Below are 21,508 nucleotides of genomic sequence, written 5' to 3'. Positions count from 1 at the left end.
GCCTTCTGGAAGAAAGTGTTCTGCTCCATTGGCGTAGAGTCTTGGGAAAGGCAGGTGTGTGGGTATGCACGACGTTCACGGAGGCCACAAGCTGGGGACAGGGGCCGGGGCTGCCCCCACTGTGAAAGCAGCCCGGGTCAGCTGGGGGCAGGGAGGAGCTGCAAGGTTGGCAGCCGACAGGGCCTCACACTGGTCCCCAGGGGCCACTCACCTGCTGCTGACGCAGGCCGGACGCACGGGACCCTTGACGCCCAGTGTCTACGTGGGCTGTGCCTAGTGCATGCGTCCATGGCACTGCCCCGCAGAACAGACACCCATCCCACACTGGACCCCGAGTCCCACCAAGGGTGGTTTCTGCCCCGCCTGCAGAAACCACACTGCCTGTCGCCCTGCATGCACACACACACATACACACACACACACACAGACACACACACGGTGAAAGGCGACTATCGTGGGTGGGGGGTAAGATAACCTGACTGGTTCTCCTTCTGCCATTAACTTCCTGGGACCCGAGGGGTATGGCGGGTTTCTAAGCGAGTCCTGAGTCAGTGATGGGCGGGCCTGTGGGTGGTCCCCTTCCTTCCCTGGGGCAGGTCCTCATCGCCTCTGACTTCCTAAGGAACCGCCCTGACTTCTGGAGCTTCTATTGAGGCAGGGCCCACCAGGACCCCAGATCCACATCCTTCCCATTTGTGTGGAAGCACAGGGATGGCTATTTTATGTCTGTGTGACTGGGTCGTGGGTGTCCTGATGGGTGCTTCGACACTCTTCTGAGTGTGTCTGTGAGGGTGTTTCTGGATGAGGTTAACACTGCATTAGCAGACAGTACCGTAGGGCTCCCCACCAGGGTGAGGACCTCATCCAAAGGGCTGACTAGAACAGAAGGCTGAACTGAGGCTCTGTTCTCCACCTGGTGGTCTTGGACTGGGACGGTGGGCTCCTGCCTTCAGACCCGGACTGGAACGAATGCCGTCAGCTCTCCTAGGTCTCCAGCTGGCAGATCTTGGGCCCATTCAGCCCCCATAATCCTATCAGCCAGTTCCTTATAACATCTCTCTCTTTCTCATCCCCCCACCCCAACCCCGCCACCCATATACATGAATATGTATTCAGAGGGAGGTGCTTCCCTGTGGCTCAGTGGTAAAGAACCCACATGTAGGAGACATGGGGTTCAAATCCTGGGTCAGGAAGATCCCCTGGAGAAGGAAATGAAAACCCACTCCAATATTCTTGCCTGGGAAATCCCATGGACAGGAGCCTGGAAGGCTATAGTCCATTGTTGCTGCTGTTACTGAGTTGCTCTGCTGTTGCTGCTGCTAAGTCACTTCAGTCATGTCCGACTCTGTGTGACTCCATAGATGGCAGCCCACCAGGCTCCCCTGTCCCTGGGATTCTCCAGGCAAGAACACTGGAGTGGGTTGCCATTTCCTTCTCCAATGCATGAAAGTGAAAAGTGAAAGTGAAGTTGCTCAGTGGTGTCCAGATCTTTGCGACCCCATAAACTGCAGCACGCCAGGCTTCCCTGTTCTTCACTATCTCCTGGAGTTTGCACAAACTCAAGTCCATTGAATCGGTGATATCTTCCAACAATCTCATCTTCTGTTGCCCCCTTCTTCTCCTGCCCTTAATCTTTCCCAGCATCAGGGTCTTTTCCAATGAGTCTGATCTTCGCATCAGGTGGCCAAAGCTTCAGCATCAGTACTTCCAATGAATATTCAGGGTTGATTTCCTTTAGGATCAGTCCATGGGGTTGCAAAAGTGACTTAGCGACTAAACACCACCACCAAGGGAGAGAGAGACACTGTTTCTGTGGCAAACCCTGCACCTGTGGTCACTCCCATCTGTGTCTCATTACTGGGCAAAATCCCCTGTTAGCAGCACCCCTCATCAAGGCACCATCAGATGTGGCCTCGTGGTAGCAAGCTGGGTCCACCTGGCCCCAGGTCACCTGGCCTCCTGCTCTCATCCCATCCCTGCGGACACTGCCCATCAAGGTTTGGACTTGGCAATGCCACTGGCCACAAAGGCACTAGCAGACAGGGCTCACACTTTCTATCACAGGCGAGGAGTCCTAAAAGATATTAAGATGACTAAAAACAGCAAAACAGCCAGCATCCCTGCTGTGGGGCAACCTACACACTCTGCCCACTTACCTCGATCACCTGCCTCTCCCCAGGTGAGATTCAAGAGTGGTCACCTGGCCCGTGGGCGGGTGTGACGGACACTGGGACCAGAACCCCAGTCCTGCCCACCCTTCCTGGTGTCATGCCCCCTGGGGGAGGGGCCCTTGTCACCCTGGGTGCCTCCAGGCACCTCACACTCCAGGCCAAGGCACCGAGAAGTGAGGCTGGCCGGGGTGAGGCGGGCGGGTGAATTTTGGAAAGTCCTCTTCTCTTTTAAGGAAGAAATAAGTCAGGGCCACTTCTTGTCCTGTCTTGGAAGGTTCCCATGTCAGCCACACTTACCCTGCAGGGACCCCAAAGATTCAAGGGTGTGGCCAGAAGCTGCCTTGGAGGCCAGGGGCGGGGCGGTGGGGCAGCGGAAGGACCCAGGACATCCTCAGTGATGCCCCCCAGATGTGGTGTCAGCCAGGCCGACAACGCATGGGACTTGCGGGCACGTGGTGCCCACCTCCCCACAGTTAAGGCCCCTTCTGCTGCTTCTGAGACCAGAAGCATCTCCATGGCCACAGCCTGAGAAACCGGGCCTGCTCGCCCTCCCGGCTGGTGCGGATGCCCCGGGTCTCCGCCCTGTCATTGTTGGGGATGTGAAGTCTCACGACTCTGCTGATTAAACCACGGGGCTGGGCTGGGGGCAGGGAGCAGAGAGGCTGGGGGGAGGGAGGGAAGGAGGCAGAAGCCTGGCCGTCAAACTCACCCAGAACAGTCATGTTTTATTTCCATGTATTTCTTCGCATTAGGCAGAGATGGAAGGAGAGGTTGTACAGGATTTATAGACACAGTGATGGCTGCAGGGACACAGGAGCGGCCCAGTTTACAAGGAGCAGCTGGACCCACGGAGGCCACCTGTCCGGAGAGCGCTCAGGCCTCGGCAGCCGAACAGGGGCTCTCACGGGTCAACACAAGACTCGGACAACTCCCGTTTATTTGATCATTTTAATACAGGAAATGCCAGACCAATCAACGGGGAGGACAAACCTCACAGAGACACCTGCGCTCACGACGCGGACGGGAGGGTCTCCACGGCCCTGGGCACGCATGCATGTCCTTCGGAGAAGGGCAGATTGAGGGCATAAATACCACAAAATAACCAGGCTCGGGGTGGGGGGGATCACAGGCCACGAGGGAACCACGCTTCAAAGGCAATCGAGGCATTAAATACGGAACTTACACGTTACATTTCACTTCACCGTACATATAATTTATATATTAAAAGAAAGGAGACCACAGTATTATATACGTGCAAGCAGTTTTGGTCGGAGGAAATGAACGAGCTGGGTGGAGCCATGCACGGGGAAGGCTTGCCCATCTCCTCTCCCTCTGTTCTTGTCCCCATCTTTCCCACAGAGTCACCCGCCATCACGGATCAATCGGCTGGCCTTGGCGCGATCTCAGAAAGTCCCACGGGTATCCTCGGCGTGTCCTCGGGGCTCCCTGTGGGCAGGGAGGTGCCCCGGAAGCGAGGACACCCAAGCCCTGCATGTAAACACATCCCCGGGAAGTCGCCCTGGAGGGACCGGGGCAGGGAGGGGGCGGGAGGAGGCCAGGTGAGGAGCGGGGCGCAGCCGCCGGGCAGGCAGGTGTGGTGATGTGTCGCCTGGCCGCCCCAGGAGAGCAGGAATGATTGAGGAGGCATCCACTTTTGCAAGCAAAGCTTAAATGGCAAGACAAGCCTGTGTTTCTCTGCACTGTCCAGACGCCGACCCCTTAGAACTGACTCGCACTGCTGGGGTCACACTGTAACAACCGGACGATGGACGGGTCGCTCTTGGCACCTTTGATGAATTCTTCCAGGGACAGTTTGCCTGTGGGAAAGAGGATGGGAGAAACAGAAGTTAGCCAACGCTCGCTGTTCGCCACCTTCAGGAGAACACACGGACAGCTCCTGCGTTGTGGAAGCCTCCTGGGGTCCAAGTCTTGAGCCCTCCTGAAGCTGGATGCTGTCCAGGCTCCACACGCTTCGAGGGCATTTCTGGAAAAACCTGTTTGGCTTTCACTGATCACTGGCAGTGCTTCTCCCAGGATACATACAGATACGGGAGGGACCTAGGTTTGAAGCAGACCCTGCATTCTGACAACCTGTGCCTCCATCTTGCTTCTGCAGCTGTAAAATGAAATAGAGCCAGGGACCCCAACACAGGAGCTTGGGGCCATGCCCAGCACACTGGCGGGTGCTTAGCTCTGCCTCCACGGGCAAGCGACCCACCTCTCCACATCTCAGGATCTTTACCTGTGTGGGGGGATCACAGCCATGCCTGTCTCAAAGGCATGAGCTCCCCCAGAGCATCCCCAGCAGGAGACTAAACCACCCTAGGCTAAGCGGTAGATTGGGAAGGGGAGCAGTTACCCCCTCTGCAGAAAAGGAGGCTGCTAGGATGGTGCAGAGGGCTACTGGGCTTTGTGACCGTTCGTACGGCTAACAGGGACTTTACCCTGACCACTCAGGGCAAGGGGCTCCCCTTGTAGCTCAGTTGGTAAAGAATCTGCCTGCAGTACCAGAGACCCGGGTTCGATCCCTGGGTCAGGAAGATTCCCTGGAGAAGGAAATGGCAACCCACTCCGGTATCCTTGCCTGGAAAATCTCATGGACACAGGAGCCTGGTGGGCTGCAGTCCATGGGGGTTGCAAAGAGTCGGGCACGACTGAGCGATTAACACTTTACTTACTCAGGGCAAGGAGCTAATGAAAGCAGTGGCCTCTCCTCTAGGCAGAAAGCAGGGCTGCCAAGGGGCTGGGGACCCCTGAGCACAGTCTGTCCTGCAGCCATCGGGGTGCTCCTCGTGCTCCGCCAGACTCAGGACCCGTGGCCTTAGCGACTACCTGTGCTTTCCGAGGGCGGGCCGGGAAGGTGGGAAGGGTGTGGGGCAACCCAGAGAAGGACAACTTCTCTGCACACTCCTGCTTCACTCTCCTCTCCTCCAACATCGCCTCTCCTGCCCCCTCCCCAAGCTTCAGGGCGGATCCCGGGGCTCATAGGAGAAGTGCGGGCCCGGTTCACGGACAGCCTGGGAAGATGCACAGAGCTGAGCGGTCAGAGCAGATCCTCTGGATCCTCACAACCAAAGAGACTGAATTATTATCCCCATTTCACAGAAGAGTAAACCGGGGTTCGGAAAAGCCAAGACTGGTGGAACAAGTCTATTGAACCCAAAGCCTGTGCCTTGCTACCCTGGAGGGTGGAAGACATGTTTTGAATCTGCCCAAAGGCCATGCCAGGAGTGAGGCTGTCTTGTCTTACATTGATCGTGTTTTGAAAACTGTCTTCATGGGTTGATGTGCCTGCAGCCCCACCACGCCCCTACGCCGCTGGCTCAGTCTTTTGCCTTCATCTGCAAACTGCACTTTAAGATTTGGCCGGGGTGGGACAGGGAGCGGGGTGGGGGGGTGTATGGGGCTTTCCTGTGCATTAGCTTATTTTCAACCCCCAAGCACAGCACAGCGGGTATTTTCTCTTTTTCTTTTCTAAATGCTGCATTTCTTTATCCTTCAAAAGCAAATCTGACAAGGCTCTGGGGCTGCACTTCGTGCGGATCCATCCTGTTTCATGGTTACCCTCCCCGGCGTGGATCCCAAAGAAGCTCACGGCTGAGGCAGAGAAGGAAACACGGGGCACGTCCTCCCTGCCAGGCCTCCACGGGCGCCCCCTGGAACCCACCACTTCTGCTGTGGTGTGGTCCCAGCGAGCCTGGCACAGCTGCTGCAGGCCATCACCTCCCAACAGAGTCGCCAGGGCGACTGGGGCCTGGAGGGGGGATGGTGGGGGGCCATCCATCCATCTACCACCCAGGAGCCTGACCCCAACCCCTCGGGGGCCCAGGTGCCGTGGACACACCTGCCTCTTCTCCCCTGGGACAAGCCCACGGGCCCACGGTGTCTCCATTCTAGAAACGAGGAGACTACTGCTCAGGGGGCAGGACACAGGCCCAGGTGCTCCTGGACTCCGAACCCCAACCCTTGGCATAGCTGCATTGACTGTGGGGGGCCGGGGGTGGGCTGGGCAAGGTCCCAGAAGCTGCGGGGAGGGGCCCCAAACGCCTCTCTGCTCCCAGCAGCGCGGCACAGACATGCGGGGTCCTACCGTCATTGTTGGTGTCCATCTGCCTGAAGATCTTGTCTGTGCGCTTCTCCGGTGTGGACTCGTCCTCCGGCATCTTCATCACGGAGGACACCATTTTATATATCGCCTGCAAAGGGGCACACAGATGCGTGTGCTTAGAGGTTCCGGGTGCTCCTGGGAGACTGGGACGCAGGCCTGATCTGCCCCCCCACCCTCGCCCATGGCAGGAGGAGAGGCCAGGCTGCCCACCAGCTCCAGGATCCTCCCCAGCTGGAATGTTCCAGGGCTTTTCCCAATAGAGTGCATGCATGTTGCAGACAGCATGTGAGCAAAAGGAAGCCAGCCTCATTTATGTGAGGTTCAAGAACAGGTGAAACGACCCACTGTGACTGTGGCAAGACTGGGTTTGTCTGGGGGCGGGAGGTGGGACAGCTCTCAGGCCTTCTGGGGGGGCTGGGGACGCTCCCTAACTCACTGGCGGTGACACGGACATACGTGTGCACAGTGTGCATCACGCGGCACGCTTCGCCACAAATATTTGACTACAGGATTGCTGTACCTCGGTGAGAAGCAGAAAAGACAGCCCCTGAAACTCACAGGGGAAACCATATCACCAGCCCCAGAAAGGACAGGCCCGGGGCCCATGGGTCTCTCCAGCAGGACCGAGAACCTTCTCTTCAGGACACTGCCGTCCATGGGCTCAGCACCGCACAGGCCATTTCTATCCAAGAGTCCAGGCCCGTGGTGTGTGCGTGTGTGTATGTGCATCAGTGTGTGGGTGTATGTGTCCAAGGGGCCATGATGAAGCTGGTGACCAGCAGCTCATAAGAGTAACATGCGAGCAGAAGGGGGCTGTGTCACTGGGGGATTCTACAGGGAAATGGCTTGACTGACACTCTCATTCCTCAAACAACAGACCAAGAACAGCAGAAACCTGGAAGCTGTAATGTCTTAAAAAGCAGGTCTACAAAACCAAACCAAAAAGAATGACCCAGTGAGGCTTCTTGTATCTATCATACTCCGCACTCCTTGGTCCCTCTCCACCTGCAGGCAGGGGTGACCAGGCCTCACCGCACAGCAAGTGTGTCTTTCAGGGCCTCCTGGGACAGGCCCCCCTCCTGGGACAGCGCCAGGCACTCGTCTGAGTGCAGAGAAGGCCGAGTCAAGACCCTCCCTGTCTCTGCTGGACTGTGATGCACTTGCAGCCCAGCCCATTTTGATGAAGGTGTAGCAGCCGGGCGTCCTGCTTAGCCTCTGCCTACATGCGGGCAGGTGCTCAGGGTTTGGGAACTCGGTCTGGGGGCCTAGCAGCCAGATCCTGTCCAGATAGGAGAGGTGCCCCTCACGGCTCTCATGGCTCTGCTGTGTCTGTAAGCTTTGGCTGGGGCAGTCTGCTTGGCCAGTGACAGAGGAGGGTAAGGGCCAGCAGGTGGGTCGGGACAGGTGATAGCCCAGAAGCCAATTTCTTCCTTCTACCGCTGCTTGTTGCTAAGAGCGAGGATCAACGGCTGAAGCACGGTTTCTCCTGAACCTGTGCTGGTTTATTCTCATGGCGTGAAAACCACCTGTTTGGGAAACGGGTCAGGCTACTTGCTGCTGATCAAGGAGTTCCTGAGTTTGATATCCTCTTGCGTGTGATTTAGTCCAGAAGTTCCCTCCATGTAGACTGGAGAATACCTCCTCTAAGGAGTTCCAGAACTGAGTTCCCAGGCTCCAGGAGTGGGGGTGCTGGGGGTGGGGACCCAGGGAGCGGAGGCTCTGTGGCTCTCTACCACACACCCGGGAACCCAGGGGAGTGAACAAAACTTTTTTTCTTGCCGGAAAACAGCTTCCCTCGCCCGCGTTGTTGGTAGGAGAGAAGAGTTTTCTGAGGTGGTGCTTCCTGGGCCAGAGCTTATTCTGTCACCATTAATGGTTCAGTTTGGCTTTATAATTGGTTGTTCCTGAGGACATGACAAGCTGTCTGTTGCATTCTTAAATAGGGGAATACAAAAGGGTCTTGGCAGGTGCCTTCTGCCAGTGTCAAGGGTCCTTTCCATTATAATTCTCAGCTCTGTTACTTTGACCACCTAACGCGAAGAGCCGACTCACTGGAAAAGACACTGATGCTGGGAAAGATTGAGGGCAGGAAGTGAATGGAATGACAGAGGACGAGATGGTTGGACGGCATCACTGACTCACTGGAAAAGACACTGATGCTGGGAAAGATTGAGGGCAGGAAGTGAATGGAATGACAGAGGACGAGATGGTTGGACGGCATCACTGACTCAATGGACATGAGTCTGAGCAAACTCTGAGGGATGGTGAGGGACAGGGAAGCCTGGCGTGCTGCCGTCCATGGGGTTGCAAAGAGATGGACATGACTGAGCGACTGAACAACAATTGTTAACTCTCAGGATATCACACCCCTGCTGCCCCCCACCATCCCACGCCTAGTCTCAGAGTTTGTGAAGTGCAGAAAATAACACCCTCCTCCCCTTAGAGCTGGGAAGACCACAGCTCATCAACGGCGTGTAGGCCAGGGCTTTTTACCGCCAAGGATCGGCAAACAATGGTCCTTCTCCTGCATTGGTAGGTGGGTTTTTACCACTAGCTCCACCATAGCTCAGTCAGTAAAGAATCTGCCTGTAATACAGGAAACCCGGGTTCGATCCCTGGGTTGGGAAGATTCCCCGCTGGAGAAGGATAATGACAACCCACTCCAGTATTCTTGCCTCGAGAATCCCATGGATAGAGTAGCCTGCAGGCTACACAGTCCATGGGGTCGCAAGAGTCAGACAGGACTTAGCGAGTAAATCGCCAACTGCCGCCATCTGCGAAGCCCAACAACGGCTATTCTCATCAACATCTGCAAGGGCCCGCTTGGTCAGGTGACAGCTAGTCATTTCCCAAAGGGCAGGAAAGAGGGGCAGGCAGCCACATGGCCCGGAAGGACCAGAGGCGGGCGGAGGAGTCGCGCGCTGTCCAGAATGGGCGGGGTCTGCTAAGGCCCCGCCCCGGCGCCAGCCCCGCCCCCTGGGCGCACCTGCACGATCTCCAGCATCTCGCTGCGGCTGATGTAGCCGTTGCCGTCGAGGTCGTACATGCTGAAGGCCCACTTGAGCTTCTGCTCCAGCTTGCCCCGCGAGGTCACGCTCAGCGCGATGATGAACTCCCTGAAATCAATGGTGCCGTCGCCGTTGGTGTCGAAGGTGCGGAAGACGTGCTCGGCGAACTTGGAGGCGTCGCCGTAGGGGAAGAAGTTCGCGTAGATCTTCTTGAACTCGTCCACGGTCAGGTGGCCGGTGGGGCAGTCCTTGAGGAAGCCCTTGTACCACTCCTGCAGCTCGTGGTCCGTGAACTCCGTGTTCTCCCGCAGGTCCTGCAGCACTTCGGGTCGCAGCTTGCTGTTTTGTTTGCCCATGGCGGCCGGCAGGGACACCTGCAAGACAGAGGCCCGGCTGGAGATGGGGTGGGGCGGGGGCGCAGGGGAGGGCTCCCCACCGTCCATGGCCGTCCAGCGGGACGGAGGACTATCCCTCGAGTGTCCCCCACCAGTGGCTGGAGAGGCCTGACTCCGGCCATCATGGCGATGAGCTGTTCCAGCATGTGTAGGACCCCTGCAGAGAGGGGGACCCTGGAGGGGAGGGGGACCCTTAGCCTATGTACCACCAGGAAGGCGGGGTGCTCCAGTGGAGTCAGGACTGGCCGCCTGGCACTGCAAGACCTATCCTGACCTACAGAATTGGAAACGTGGAGAAAACGGCCACATAAAATCAACAGGAATGAGGCCCTTATCGAGTGCCCAGCAGGGTTTGTACAAGACTGGAGGCTGAAACCCTTCTTCTCATCACCCTCATCAGCTCCCAGCAAAACTGTCACCCTGACTGTAGGCCACGCCCCGTGTTCTGAGCATTTCTTTCCTCTTTTAGGCACCACATTCTGATTTTATCCTTAGAACAGGCATCCAGAAACTTTTCAGGAATCCCTTCTTATTTTGGCCTCTGAGAAACCCTATGGTTGCGAGCGCGGGGTGGGGGTGGGGGAAGTGTGGATCTGGAATTAGCATCAAAAGAATGTCTCCAGTGTGCATAGTAAAGTCCCAGGCAATTGCAGGCATGCAAATGCATGCTCTCCATGGAGTTTTCCCCTAATGCCTGCACAGAAGACTGACCCTGCATGCATGCTACATCACTTCAGTCGTGTCTGACTCTTTGTGACCCCATGGACTGTAGCCCGCTAGGCTCCTCTGTCCACGGGATTCTCCAGCCAAGAATACAGGAGTGAGTTGCCATGTTCTCCTCCAGGGGAGCTTTCCAACTCCAGGATCGACTCCACATCTCCTGAGTCTCCTGCATTGCAGGTGGGCTCTTTGCCACTGAGCCACCAAGGAAGCCCTTTTGAAGCATACAGAATAGAAAATGGAAACAAAGGGTTTTCTGGCTTCCCTGGTGGTTCAGTGGTAAAGAATCCCCCTGCCAACGTAGGAGACACAAGTTCGATCCCTGGTTAGGGAAGATCCCTCATGCCGCAGAGCAACTAAGCCCATGCGCCACAACTACTGAGCCTGTGCTCGAGTCAGGAGCTGTGACCACTGAGCCCACCTACCCCAGCTCCTGCAGCCTGTGTGCTCTAGAGCCTGCAACGAGAAGCCTGAGCACCGCGCCTAGAGAGTAGGTCCTGCTCTCTGCAACTAGAGAGAAGCCGGAGCAGCAGTGAAGACCCAAATAGCCAAACATAAATAAATAAAATTATAAAAAACACACAAAGGGTTTTCCACCCTCGTCCCAGAGGTAACCACCTTGAACTGCTTTTTTTTTTAAACATCATCTTAAAAAAAGTGTTTTTTTTGGCCACACTGTGCAGTGTGGGGGATTTAGTACCCAACTAGGGGATTGAACCTGAGCCCCCTGAACTGGGAGCACAGAGTCTTAACCACGGGACCGCCAGGGAAGTCCCTTGAATTACTTCTTAACATGTATGAATCCTAAACATTATGTACTGAATCCCTATGAAGAAAGATGTTCAATGCAGTTCACATATTTTCCCTAGCAATTCCTCTTTCTTCAGTTTCCTCCCAGTTTTATTAGTTTTATACATGTCACTGGCTTTACTTTATGACTTTAAGTTGACATATATTTAAATTTACAGAAATTTAAATTATAGAAAAGTTCCTTTACTAACCCCCAGGTGGGGGATTTGGGAATATCTTTCAAAATTACAAACACGTTGCCATGGACACAGCAACCCCACTTCTAGAAACACATCTAGAGATGCTCCCACCCGTGCAAATAGCTTGTGTCAGCACAATGGCTTCCAGGCTTCCCCAGTGGCTCAAAGGTGAAGAATCCACTCACAACTCACAAGACACAGGAGACCCCGGCTTGATCCCTGGGTTGGCAAGATCTGGAGGAGGGCATGGCAACCCACTCCAGTATTCTTGCCTGGAGAGTCCCATGGACAGAAGAGCCTGGTGGGCTACAGTCCATGGGGTCTCAAAGAGTCAGACACGAGTGAAGTGACGTAGCACAGCACAAAGACCACTGCCTGCACTACTGTCTGTAATAATAATGAACAACCCAGGCATCTGTCATTGCGATCAATGCAAAATAATCTTCACGATGTATTTTTAAGTGAAAAGAAAAGGTGCAGAACAGCATACAGAGTTTGCTACTGTTTGTGAAAAAAAGAGAAAATCTATGCGTGTTGTTCATATTCGGAATGACTTCTTGGGAAATGATAACATTGGCCACAGAAAGAGAGATGGCTGATAGACAAGGGTCACATGGTGAGTTTTTACTGTAAATCTTTTTGTAACTTCAAATGTGGAACTTTGTGTAGTTTTATTAAAAAAAAAAAAAACACATAAAAATCCTCTATGTCTCGGTCCAGCAACATGACAGGGATCTCTTGATTCTCTGGGAGATTAAGTTATTAATCCCCCTTTTAATCTCCCTCTCCTTCCCTCCCCCGTCCACATCCGCTTCTGTCTTGCGTGGGAACCATGACTTTCACAGGGTCAGGGTTTACCCTCTCCACTTTCCGTTCCGCTTTACCTATTGGTTGATCCCCGTAAATCAAAACCAGCAAGTCACTATGTAACTTGGTTGTCAGTTTCCAATGGCCCCCAGCGCCTTCCACCCCCAGCAACCCTACTCCCACCCCAGGTCTCCCAGACTCGACCTAAGATGCCCTGCAGATTGCACACGTCCACCTCCATATTTCCTGCACTAAAAGGCTGATCTGTGATCCTTTGCTCAGTTCGGCTGCTCTCAAGGCTTTGTATTTGCCACGCTCCTCTCAGTTGTGAGTCTCCTAGCCAGCGTCTGCAGGGAGGGAGAGGAGTGGTTTGTCTCAGATGTCTCTCCTTATGCCTCCCACCTTTGGCTTCCAAGGCAGCCACCCGTGTGCAGAGGGGGCTGTGATATGGAGGGTCTCACCGCACCCACCCACCCTCGCTCTTCACTCCTTCCCCTGAGACCTGAGGCTGTTCTGCCGGTGGCGTGCGTCCACGTGTCCAGAGAGGCTGGCGGAGAGGGCCAGCTGCTGTCACGGACTGAACTGCTCCCCACAAATTCACACGCTGACCTCCTAACTCCCAGACCTCAGGATGTGGCCGTATTTGGAGACACAACCCTCAGAGTGATCATGAAGATAAACGAGGCCATGGGAATTCCCTGGCAATGGTGAGGACTCTGCGCGTCCCCTGCAAGGGCGGGGGGAGCAAGAGTTTGATCCCTGGTCAGGGAACTAAGTTCCCATATGGTGCGGTGCAGCCAGAAGAATTTAAAAACCAATCTAACTGGTGCCCTTGAATAGAGGAGCTTGGGACACAGACCCAGAGGAAAGGCCACGTGAGGACACAGGGAGAAGACGGCTATCGATGGGCCAAACAGAGAGGCCTCAGAAGGAGCCAGGCCTGCTGACACCTTGATCTCAGACGTCAGCCTCCCAGAACTGTGAGAGAATACATTTCTGTTTTGGAAGCTGTCCAGCGTGCAGTGCTAAGACAGGTGCCCAGGGAACTGAGCTGATAACACGTGGCATCAGTGTCCATGGGGCAGAAGCCTGTGCTGGGGGCCGTGCAGTTCCCAAAGGCTTAACTCCTGACCTGCCGGTGTCAGGGACAACCACAAGAAGGTCCATGGATGTGGGACACTTTTGTTTTTAATCAGACACCTCGCCTGCATTTGTCCCGCTTCACCAGGGAGGAAGCCGACTGGGAGGCTCTGGAGGAGAAGCCGGCCCCGTCTCACAACTTCCTGGGGGCAGCTAGGGGAGGACAGTACTGGGGAGGGTGGGAGGACAATGTGGTCATGAACATGGCCTTCCTGGCTGCCTTCGATAGTCAACGCACATCCTTTCCCTAAAGCATTCCTTCTCTTTTCATCATGGAAACGAGCCACCTTCCGGGAAGCTCTGGGCTCTGAGAGCTCAGGGTCGGTCCTTTCATATCTTTTTTTTTTTTTTTTTTTTGGCTGCATGGCACAGCTTGTAGGATCTTAGTTCCCTGAGCCTGGATCAAACCCTGGGCCCTGGCAGTGAAAGCACCGAGCCCTAAACACTGGACCGCCAGCGAATTCCCAGGATCGGTCCCTTCAGAATCCATTTGCCTTAGTGAAAAACAAACCGCCGCTCAGAACCACGGTATCAGATGGCCTCAGAATGTGTTGGCGATTTATATTCTTTAAGATCCACAAGATGCCAAACTCCTAATTCCTCCCCCGCCTGATGTAACAAATGTTTATGGAGAGGAAGGGACCATATCGGGGATGGGACAAGGACGGTCAACACAATTGCTAGGAGGTGACGGCCAGGGGCTCCGAGGTCTGCCTGGGGAGGCTTCAGCTTTCCCAGCCCTTCTCACATGTCCCCGCAGGCAGATATGTGAGGCTTCACAGTCCTCTTCCCTCCCCAGGCCTGTCTCAGAGTGGGCGTCAGTGTGGGGGGAGTGGGTCTTCCTGCCATGGTGGCGGTGGTCCTGGCTGTGTGCACACACCTGCTAACTCTGGAGGCAAGTGAGTGTTAGTCACTCAGTCGTGTCTGACTCTTTGTGACCCCGTAGACTGTAGCCCGCCAGGCTCCTCTCTCCAGGGGATTCTCCAGGCAAGAATACTGGAGAGGGTTGCCATTTCCTTCTCCAGGGGGTCTTCCTGACCCAGGGATCGAACCCAGGCTTACTGCACTGCAGGCAGATTCGTTATTATCTGAGCCACCAGGGAGGCGGTCTCTGGCAAAGCTGGCATTCCAGCAGAGCCTGGATGCATCCTGGCCCCTCTGGGGGAAGTAATGCAGGGGGGCCTTTCCTGAGGGTTCTGGGGCTCACGGGATGGCAGGACTCTGAGATGGGCACATCAGGTATGGATCTTGCCTTTGAAAAGAGTTCTTCAAGGCCGACATGGGAGGCAGCAGAGGCACCCACATTGGTTCACTGCAGCATCAAAAACCCCACCACAGTCATTCTAACTGCAGCCGCAGTTCATCAAGCACTCAAGCTGGGCCAGGGGCTCTGCAGACCATTTTATAAATGGTGAAACCGAGGCCTGGGGGCGGTAAGTAACTTTCCCTGGAGCTGCGATGTGACTAGGATGTGACCAGGAGTCCATCTTGAGCTTGACTACAGGGCTCAACAATTGACCTTGAACCCAGGGAGGTGGGCAGGGTAGGCCTGGCACTCTCAGCTGTACAGAGAAGAAAAGAAAGGCAGGGAGAATTTGAGGGATGTGTTTAGGAAACAAAAAAGTAAATTTTACTTTGGGGGGAAAACTATCAAGAAATCGTGGGTGGAAAAACATGCTTTCCTGCCATTGTCTTGAAGGTTGAGTAACATCTGCGGCTGTCAAACTCAGGGCTGATGGGAGACAGCATTTTTTAGGATGCTGTGGCAGGAATTGATCCAGCCTCCTTTAGGAAGACCTCATGGCTCTGAAGTAGGGACCCCACCCCCCCACCCCCAGCCGCCACCTTTGCTTTGATTTTTGACCACACTCAGTCAGCTGAATTAAAGGGCTGACTTAGAGCGTTACCCTTTAAAAGTCAGTAGCATGTATTTTTGCCATAGGACACTGAACGATGAACTCCCCAGGTTGGTAGGTGCCCAATATACTACTGGAGATCAGTGGAGAAATAACTCCAGAAAGAATCAAGAGATGGAGCCAAAGCAAAAACAACACCCAGTTGTGTGACTGGTGATGTAAGTAAAATCTGATGCTGTAAAGAGCAATATTGCATAGGAACCTGGAATGTTAGGTCCATGAATCAAGGCAAGTTGGAAGTGGTCAAACAGGAGATGGCAAGAGTGAACATCGACATTTTAGGAATCAGTGAACTAAAATGGATTAGAATGGGTGAATTTAACTCAGATGACCATTATATCTCTACTGTGGGCAAGAATCCCTTAGAAGAAATGGAATAGCCACCATAGTCAATAACAATCCAAAAATGCAGTACTTGGATGCAATCTTAAAAATGACAGAATGATATCTGTTCATTTCCAAGGGAAACCATTCAATATCACAGTAATTCAAGCCTATGCCCCAACCACTAATGCCAAAGAAGCTGAAGTTGAATGGTTCTATGAAGACCTACAAGACCTTCTAGAATTAACACCCAAAAAAGATGTCCTTTTCATTATAGGGAACTGGAATGCAAAAGTAGAAGTCAAGAAATACCTGGAGTAACAGGCAAACTTGGCCTTGGAGTACAGAATGAAGCAGGGCAAAGGCTAATAGAGTTTTGCCAATAGAACCCACTGGTCATAGCAAACACCCTCTTCCAACAACACAAGAGAAGACTCTACACATGAACATTACCAGATGGTCAACACCAAAATCAGATTGATTATATTCTTTGCAGCCAAAGATGGAGAAGCTCTATAGAGTCAGCAAAAACAAGACCGGGAGCTGACTGTGGCTCAGATCATGAACTCCTTATTGCCAAATTCAGACTTAAACTGAAGAAAGTAGGGAAAACCACTAGACCATTCAGGTATGACATAAATCAAATCCCTTATGATTATACAATGGAAGTGAGAAATAGATTTAAGGGATTAGATCTGATAGAGTGGTTGAAGAACTATGGACAGAGGTTCATGACATTGTACAGGAGGCAGGGATCAAGACCATCCCCAAGAAAAAGAAAAGCAAGAAGACAAAATGGTTGCCTGAGGAGGCCTTATAAATAGCTGTGTAAAGAAGGGAAGCAAAAGACAAAGGAGAAAAAGAAAGACATACCCATTTGAATGCAGAGCTCCAAAGAATAGCAAGGAGAGATAAGAAAGCCTTCCTCAGTGATCAGTGCAAAGAAATATTGGAAAACAATAGGATGGGAAAGACTAGAGGTCTCTTCAAGAAAATCAGAAATACCAAGGGAACATTTCATGCAGAGATGGGCACAATAAAGGACAGAAATGGTATGGACCTAACAGAAGCAGAAATTTAAGAAGAGGTGGCAAGAATACACAGAACTATACAAAAAAGATCTTCATAACCCAGATAATCATGATAGTGTGATCACTCACCTAGAGCCAGACATCCTGGAATGTGAAGTCAAGTGGGCCTTAGGAAGCATCACTACGAACAAAGCTGGTGGAGATGATGGAATTCCAGTTGAGCTATTTCAAATCCTCAAAGATGATGCTGTGAAAGTGTTGCACTTAATATGCCAGCAAATTTGGAAAACTCAGCAGTGGCCATAGGACTGGAAAAGGTCAGTTTTCATTTCAACCCCAAAGAAAGGCAATGCCAAAGAATGCTCAAACTACTGCACAATTGCACTCAACTCACACGCTAGCTAAATAATGCTCAAAATTCTCCAAGCCAGGCTTCAGCAGTACATGAACCGTGAACTTCCAGATGTTCAAGCTGGATTTAGAAAAGGTAGAGGACCAGAGATCAAATTGCCAACATCTATTGGATCATTGAAAAGGCAAGAGAGTTCCAGAGAAACATCTATTTCTGCTTTATTGACTATGCCAAAGCTTTTGACTGTGTGGATCACAACAAACTGTGGAAAATTCTTCGAGAAATAGGAATACCAGACCACCTGACCTGCCTCTTGAGAAACCTGTATGCAGGTCAGGAAGCAACAGTTAGAAGTGGACATGGAACAACAGACTGGTTCCAAATAGGAAAAGGAGTATGTCAAGGCTGTATATTGTCACCCTGCTTATTTAACTTATATGCAGAGTACATCATGAGAAACGCTGGGCTGGAAGAAGCACAGCTGGAATCAAGATTAGCGGGAGAAATATCAATAACCTCAGATATGCAGATGATACCACCCTTATGGCAGAAAGTGAAGAAGAACTAAAGAGCCTCTTGATGAAAGTGAAAGAGGAGAGTGAAAAAGTTGGTTTAAAACTCAACATTCAGAAAACTAAGATCATGGCATCTGGTCCCATCACTTCATGGCAAATAGATGGGGAAACAATGGAAACAGCGAGAGACTTTATTTTTTTGGGTTCCAAAATCACTGCAGATGGTGATTGCAGCCATGAAATTAAAAGACTGTTTGCTGCTTGGAAGAAAATTATGACCAACCTAGACAGCATATTAAAAAGCAGAGGCACTGCCAACAAAGGTTCATCTAGTCAAGGCTATGGTTTTTCCAGTAGTCATGTATGGATGTGAGAGTTGGACTATAAAGCTGACTGCTGAAGAATTGATGCTTTTGAACTGTGGTGTTGGAGAAGACTCTCGAGAGTCCCTTGGACTGCAAGGAGATCCAACCAGTCCATCCTAAAGAAAATCAGTCCTGAATATTCATTGGAAGGACCGGTGCTGAAGCTGAAACTCCAGTCCTTTGGTCACCTGATGCGAAGAGCTGACTCCTCTGACAAGACCCTGATGCTGGGAAAGACTGAAGGTGGGAGGAGAAGGGGATGACAGAGGATGAGATGGTTGGATGGCATCACTGACTCAATGGACATGAGTAAACTCCAGGAGTTGGTGATGGACAGGGAAGCCCGGCATGCTGCAGTCCATGGGGTCGCAAAGAGTTGGACACAACTGAGCGACTGGACTGAACTTCCATAGCAAGTTCAAGGCAATTACAAGGATGTCAAAGACCCCTGGGCTGCCAGGTAAAAATCCAGGGTTGGGGGGATTTATGGTTGTAGAAATCCCCTAAGAGCACAAGCTGAGCTTAGATGAAGAGTGGAGATGACTGGTTTCATAACAGTCTGAATGTACTGAACACGACTGAACCGCACACTTAGAAATGGCTAAGATGGTCATGCCTATGTTGTGTCTGTGTTTTACCACAAGTTTTAAAAGGACCGGGTGTATTTCAGGGACGGTCGGGCGGTGGGAGGACCACTCTGGGCCCCTTTGGGGTCTGATCGTCTAGGATCCCTGAGTCTAGAGGTCCCCGGTTGAAGAACCCTGTGTTCCTCTCTGAGATGGGGAAGCCTCTCACCATATGGGCGAACGCTCCCCTCCTCCCAAGAAAATCAATGGAGTCAGAGAAGGCGCTGCAGCATTCCCTGGAAGAATCTGGAAGCTCACTGTCTATGAGCCCTGTGAGCCTCATCGCACCCTGCACCCGAAAAACAGGGAGCAAATGTAACTGTGCAAATGCTTGTGCCCACGTGTCCACTCGTTGGCGCTCTGCTCCCCATGAGCCTCAGCCCAGGAGTGCAGGCCACCGTCACCCTCTGCATGTCCTCGGGGCCTGGGGTCAGGCCGGGTGCAAGGGGTGTGCCCAGGATATTCCAGTCCCCTTGGCCCTCCAAGTGGCTGGGGATGCAGGGCCTGTTCTCATGGCTCCTTGTGGCATACAGATGGGGCATAATAAGTGACACAAAGAGGTGGGGAGTGGGGAGCAAGAGGAAGTCCAGCCTCTGACGAGGAATCCTTCATTCCCACACGGGGCCGAGGCAGTCTGCTAGGAAGATGGCAGATGGAAGCCACATTGAATGACAAGGAGGACTTAAGAAGCCACCGGAGGCTCGACCCCACAGGTCAGCTCTAGGGCACGTGGCAGATTCCAGGCGCTGCGGGTAGGGGTCATGCTCAACCAGGCTGGGAGGAGGCAAGGCCATCTGCATCATTAGCAACTTAGAGACAAAGACAAAGAACTGGGAACAGAAGCTTGTCTGGGGCAGGTGGAGCTGGGAACTTCCCAGGGCGCTTTCAGCACCAGAGTCCATGGGCAGAGATGGAGGCCAAGTAGGTGCTCCTAGCTGGTGACCACCTCCTCTGCAAGACAACCTTCCCCCTGGGACTCTCACTGTGAAGCCATGAAGGGGCCCATGAATGTCAAATAAAGCTCCACCAGCCCTCCCAGTCGGGCTTTAATGGTGGCTCAAATGATAAAGAATCTGCCTGCAATGCAGGAGACCCAGTCCCTGGATCAGGGAGATCCCCTGGAGAAGGGAATGGCTACCCACTCCAGTACTCTTGGCCTGGAGAATTCCACGGACAGAGGAGCCTGGTGGGCTACAATCTATGGGGTCCCAAAGCGTCAGACACAACCAAGGAACTAAGACACACACACAGCGCTCTCAGTCACCCCTGCATGGGCCTGTGTGTGCTGTCCAAAGGCTCGGATGAAATATTTAAGAAGAACCTCATTCCAGTTCTCTCTCCTGGAGGCTCTTGGCTTGAAGCAGGCGGCCTCAAGGGAACAGAGAGAGTGGAACGCTGTACCCCTGTGACCCCTCCGTTACTAATTAAACCAATGAATTTATTGACGATCGCCTGGCTGACAAAAAGCAAGGCTTTCTGTAACGACAAAGCCAACACTCCCACTTCCCAGCAGAAATGGCCCCCTGGCCCCATGGTCAGGCAAACACCCCAGGCTTCATTTACCAGAAAATCTTATCTTTCATCTCCAGTGAAAGATGGGGTGCAGAACAGACGTGCCGGGGGAGGGCAATTGATTCAAGCTCTTACTGGGCTTCAAGAGCGTCATGACCAAGCAGGGCTCAGATTAGACAAGCAACAGCCTTCTGAGAGCCTCGAAAATGACATTTTATTCACAGTAATGGAAAAGTGGGGGAGGGAGTTAGTGCAGCCCCAAGAGCCATCTCTCTGGTTCTCAGTTACTCTGTTATTGTTCTTAATGTGCTAAATAGGAACAGAAAAAAAAAAGTAAACACGTAGCTGGGGAGCCCTATGAAAATATTTAACCCAAAGTTGGTATTGCCTGTGAATTAAAGCCTTTTTTTTTAAATGGCGTAGCTCTATCTGCCCACCAGCGAGTCTCCTGGAACTTGAGGGCTCGAATGTCCCATTAATCATAGCTCAATGCCGGCTGCCGGCGTGGGTAGACATTTCATCCCATTGCTCCAAAACGCTTTCATCAACCCAGATCTCCAAAGCTTGCTAGGCCAAGCAGACTCAGAAACACTTGGAGGGGAGATGATGGGAGAGGTGGGAGGAATCAACTCCTGATAAAAGGCCAAAGCTGGGGAGGAGCCTGGAGGAGCAAGGCCCGTGAATTTGCACTTCAAGGGACAGGAGGGCCCAGATGAGACTGGCTTGTTCTATCTGGGGCAGAACAGGACACAGTAGGATGGAAGGGGGCAGAAGGAAATAGGCAGTCTGTGTTGTTTCTCTTGTAGCACCAGCCCTGGGTCTCTCTCCAGGTGACTCGTGAACAAACACTCCTCCTGGGCTGAGCCCCTGTCCTAGGGAGAAAAGTGGCTGACGGCATTTGCGTCCTTCTTTCCTCCAAGTAAGCAGGTGGGAAGCAAGCCTCCTGCTGCCTTAGCTTCTTAGCGCAGCTGCTCTGAGGAGGGGCCAGTCCTGTTCCAAGGCCTGTGTCAGCTGCCAAGACCCGGTGCATGGGCGGTTCTGGCTGCAGTGAGATTGGGTGGACGCTAGAGGGTGCAGTCGGGCAGGCTCCCCAAGAGACCCAGTCTCCCAGCTTCCTGACCCCGCCCCTGCCACGCCCCCTCACCTGGCCGGCGCTTCAGTTTTTCCACCTGTAAGCTGTGATTTGTCCAATACAGGAACCATTAGTCACATGGGGTTATTCAGCACTTAAAATGTGCCCGGTCTGAATTCATGTATGTGCTCTAGGAGTAAAATTTACACTGGATTTTGACAACTTAATATGGGAAAAAATATTTCATTAATAGTATTTCTCTCCTAACTACAAGTGAAATGATAAATGATACCACTTGTGATACAGTGGGTTAAGTTAATTATGCTGGTAACATTAATCTCATTTGTTTAACTTTTTAAAGGTGACTACCAGAAAAGGTAAAATCATATGTGTAGGTGGCTTGTGTTTTATTTCTAGTAACTGCTCAGCACTGGGTACATCCTTGGGGCAAGGTTCA

General features: G+C 52.7%; 1 protein-coding gene across 1 annotated transcript in view; it reads right to left on the bottom strand.

Moving 5' to 3' along the window:
* Nucleotides 1-3,105: 3,105 nt before the first annotated feature.
* HPCAL1 (hippocalcin like 1) overlaps nucleotides 3,106-21,508 on the bottom strand; it is a 117,003-nt gene continuing 98,600 nt past the window's right edge. Inside the window, exons 3-5 of the mRNA XM_065928585.1 lie at nucleotides 9,266-9,661; nucleotides 6,262-6,367; nucleotides 3,106-3,988 (exon numbers count right to left, since the gene is read on the bottom strand). Coding sequence (XP_065784657.1) covers nucleotides 3,891-3,988; nucleotides 6,262-6,367; nucleotides 9,266-9,643 — 582 coding nt within the window. The 5' untranslated portion in view covers nucleotides 9,644-9,661 and the 3' untranslated portion in view covers nucleotides 3,106-3,890. The remainder of the gene's footprint in view (nucleotides 3,989-6,261; nucleotides 6,368-9,265; nucleotides 9,662-21,508) is intronic.

Source organism: Muntiacus reevesi, chromosome 3 (assembly GCF_963930625.1).
Source record: "Muntiacus reevesi chromosome 3, mMunRee1.1, whole genome shotgun sequence".
NCBI classification, from domain to species: domain Eukaryota; kingdom Metazoa; phylum Chordata; class Mammalia; order Artiodactyla; family Cervidae; genus Muntiacus; species Muntiacus reevesi.
The sequence above is the reverse complement of the archived record's forward strand: the minus strand, read 5'-3'. Positions and strand labels throughout refer to the sequence as shown.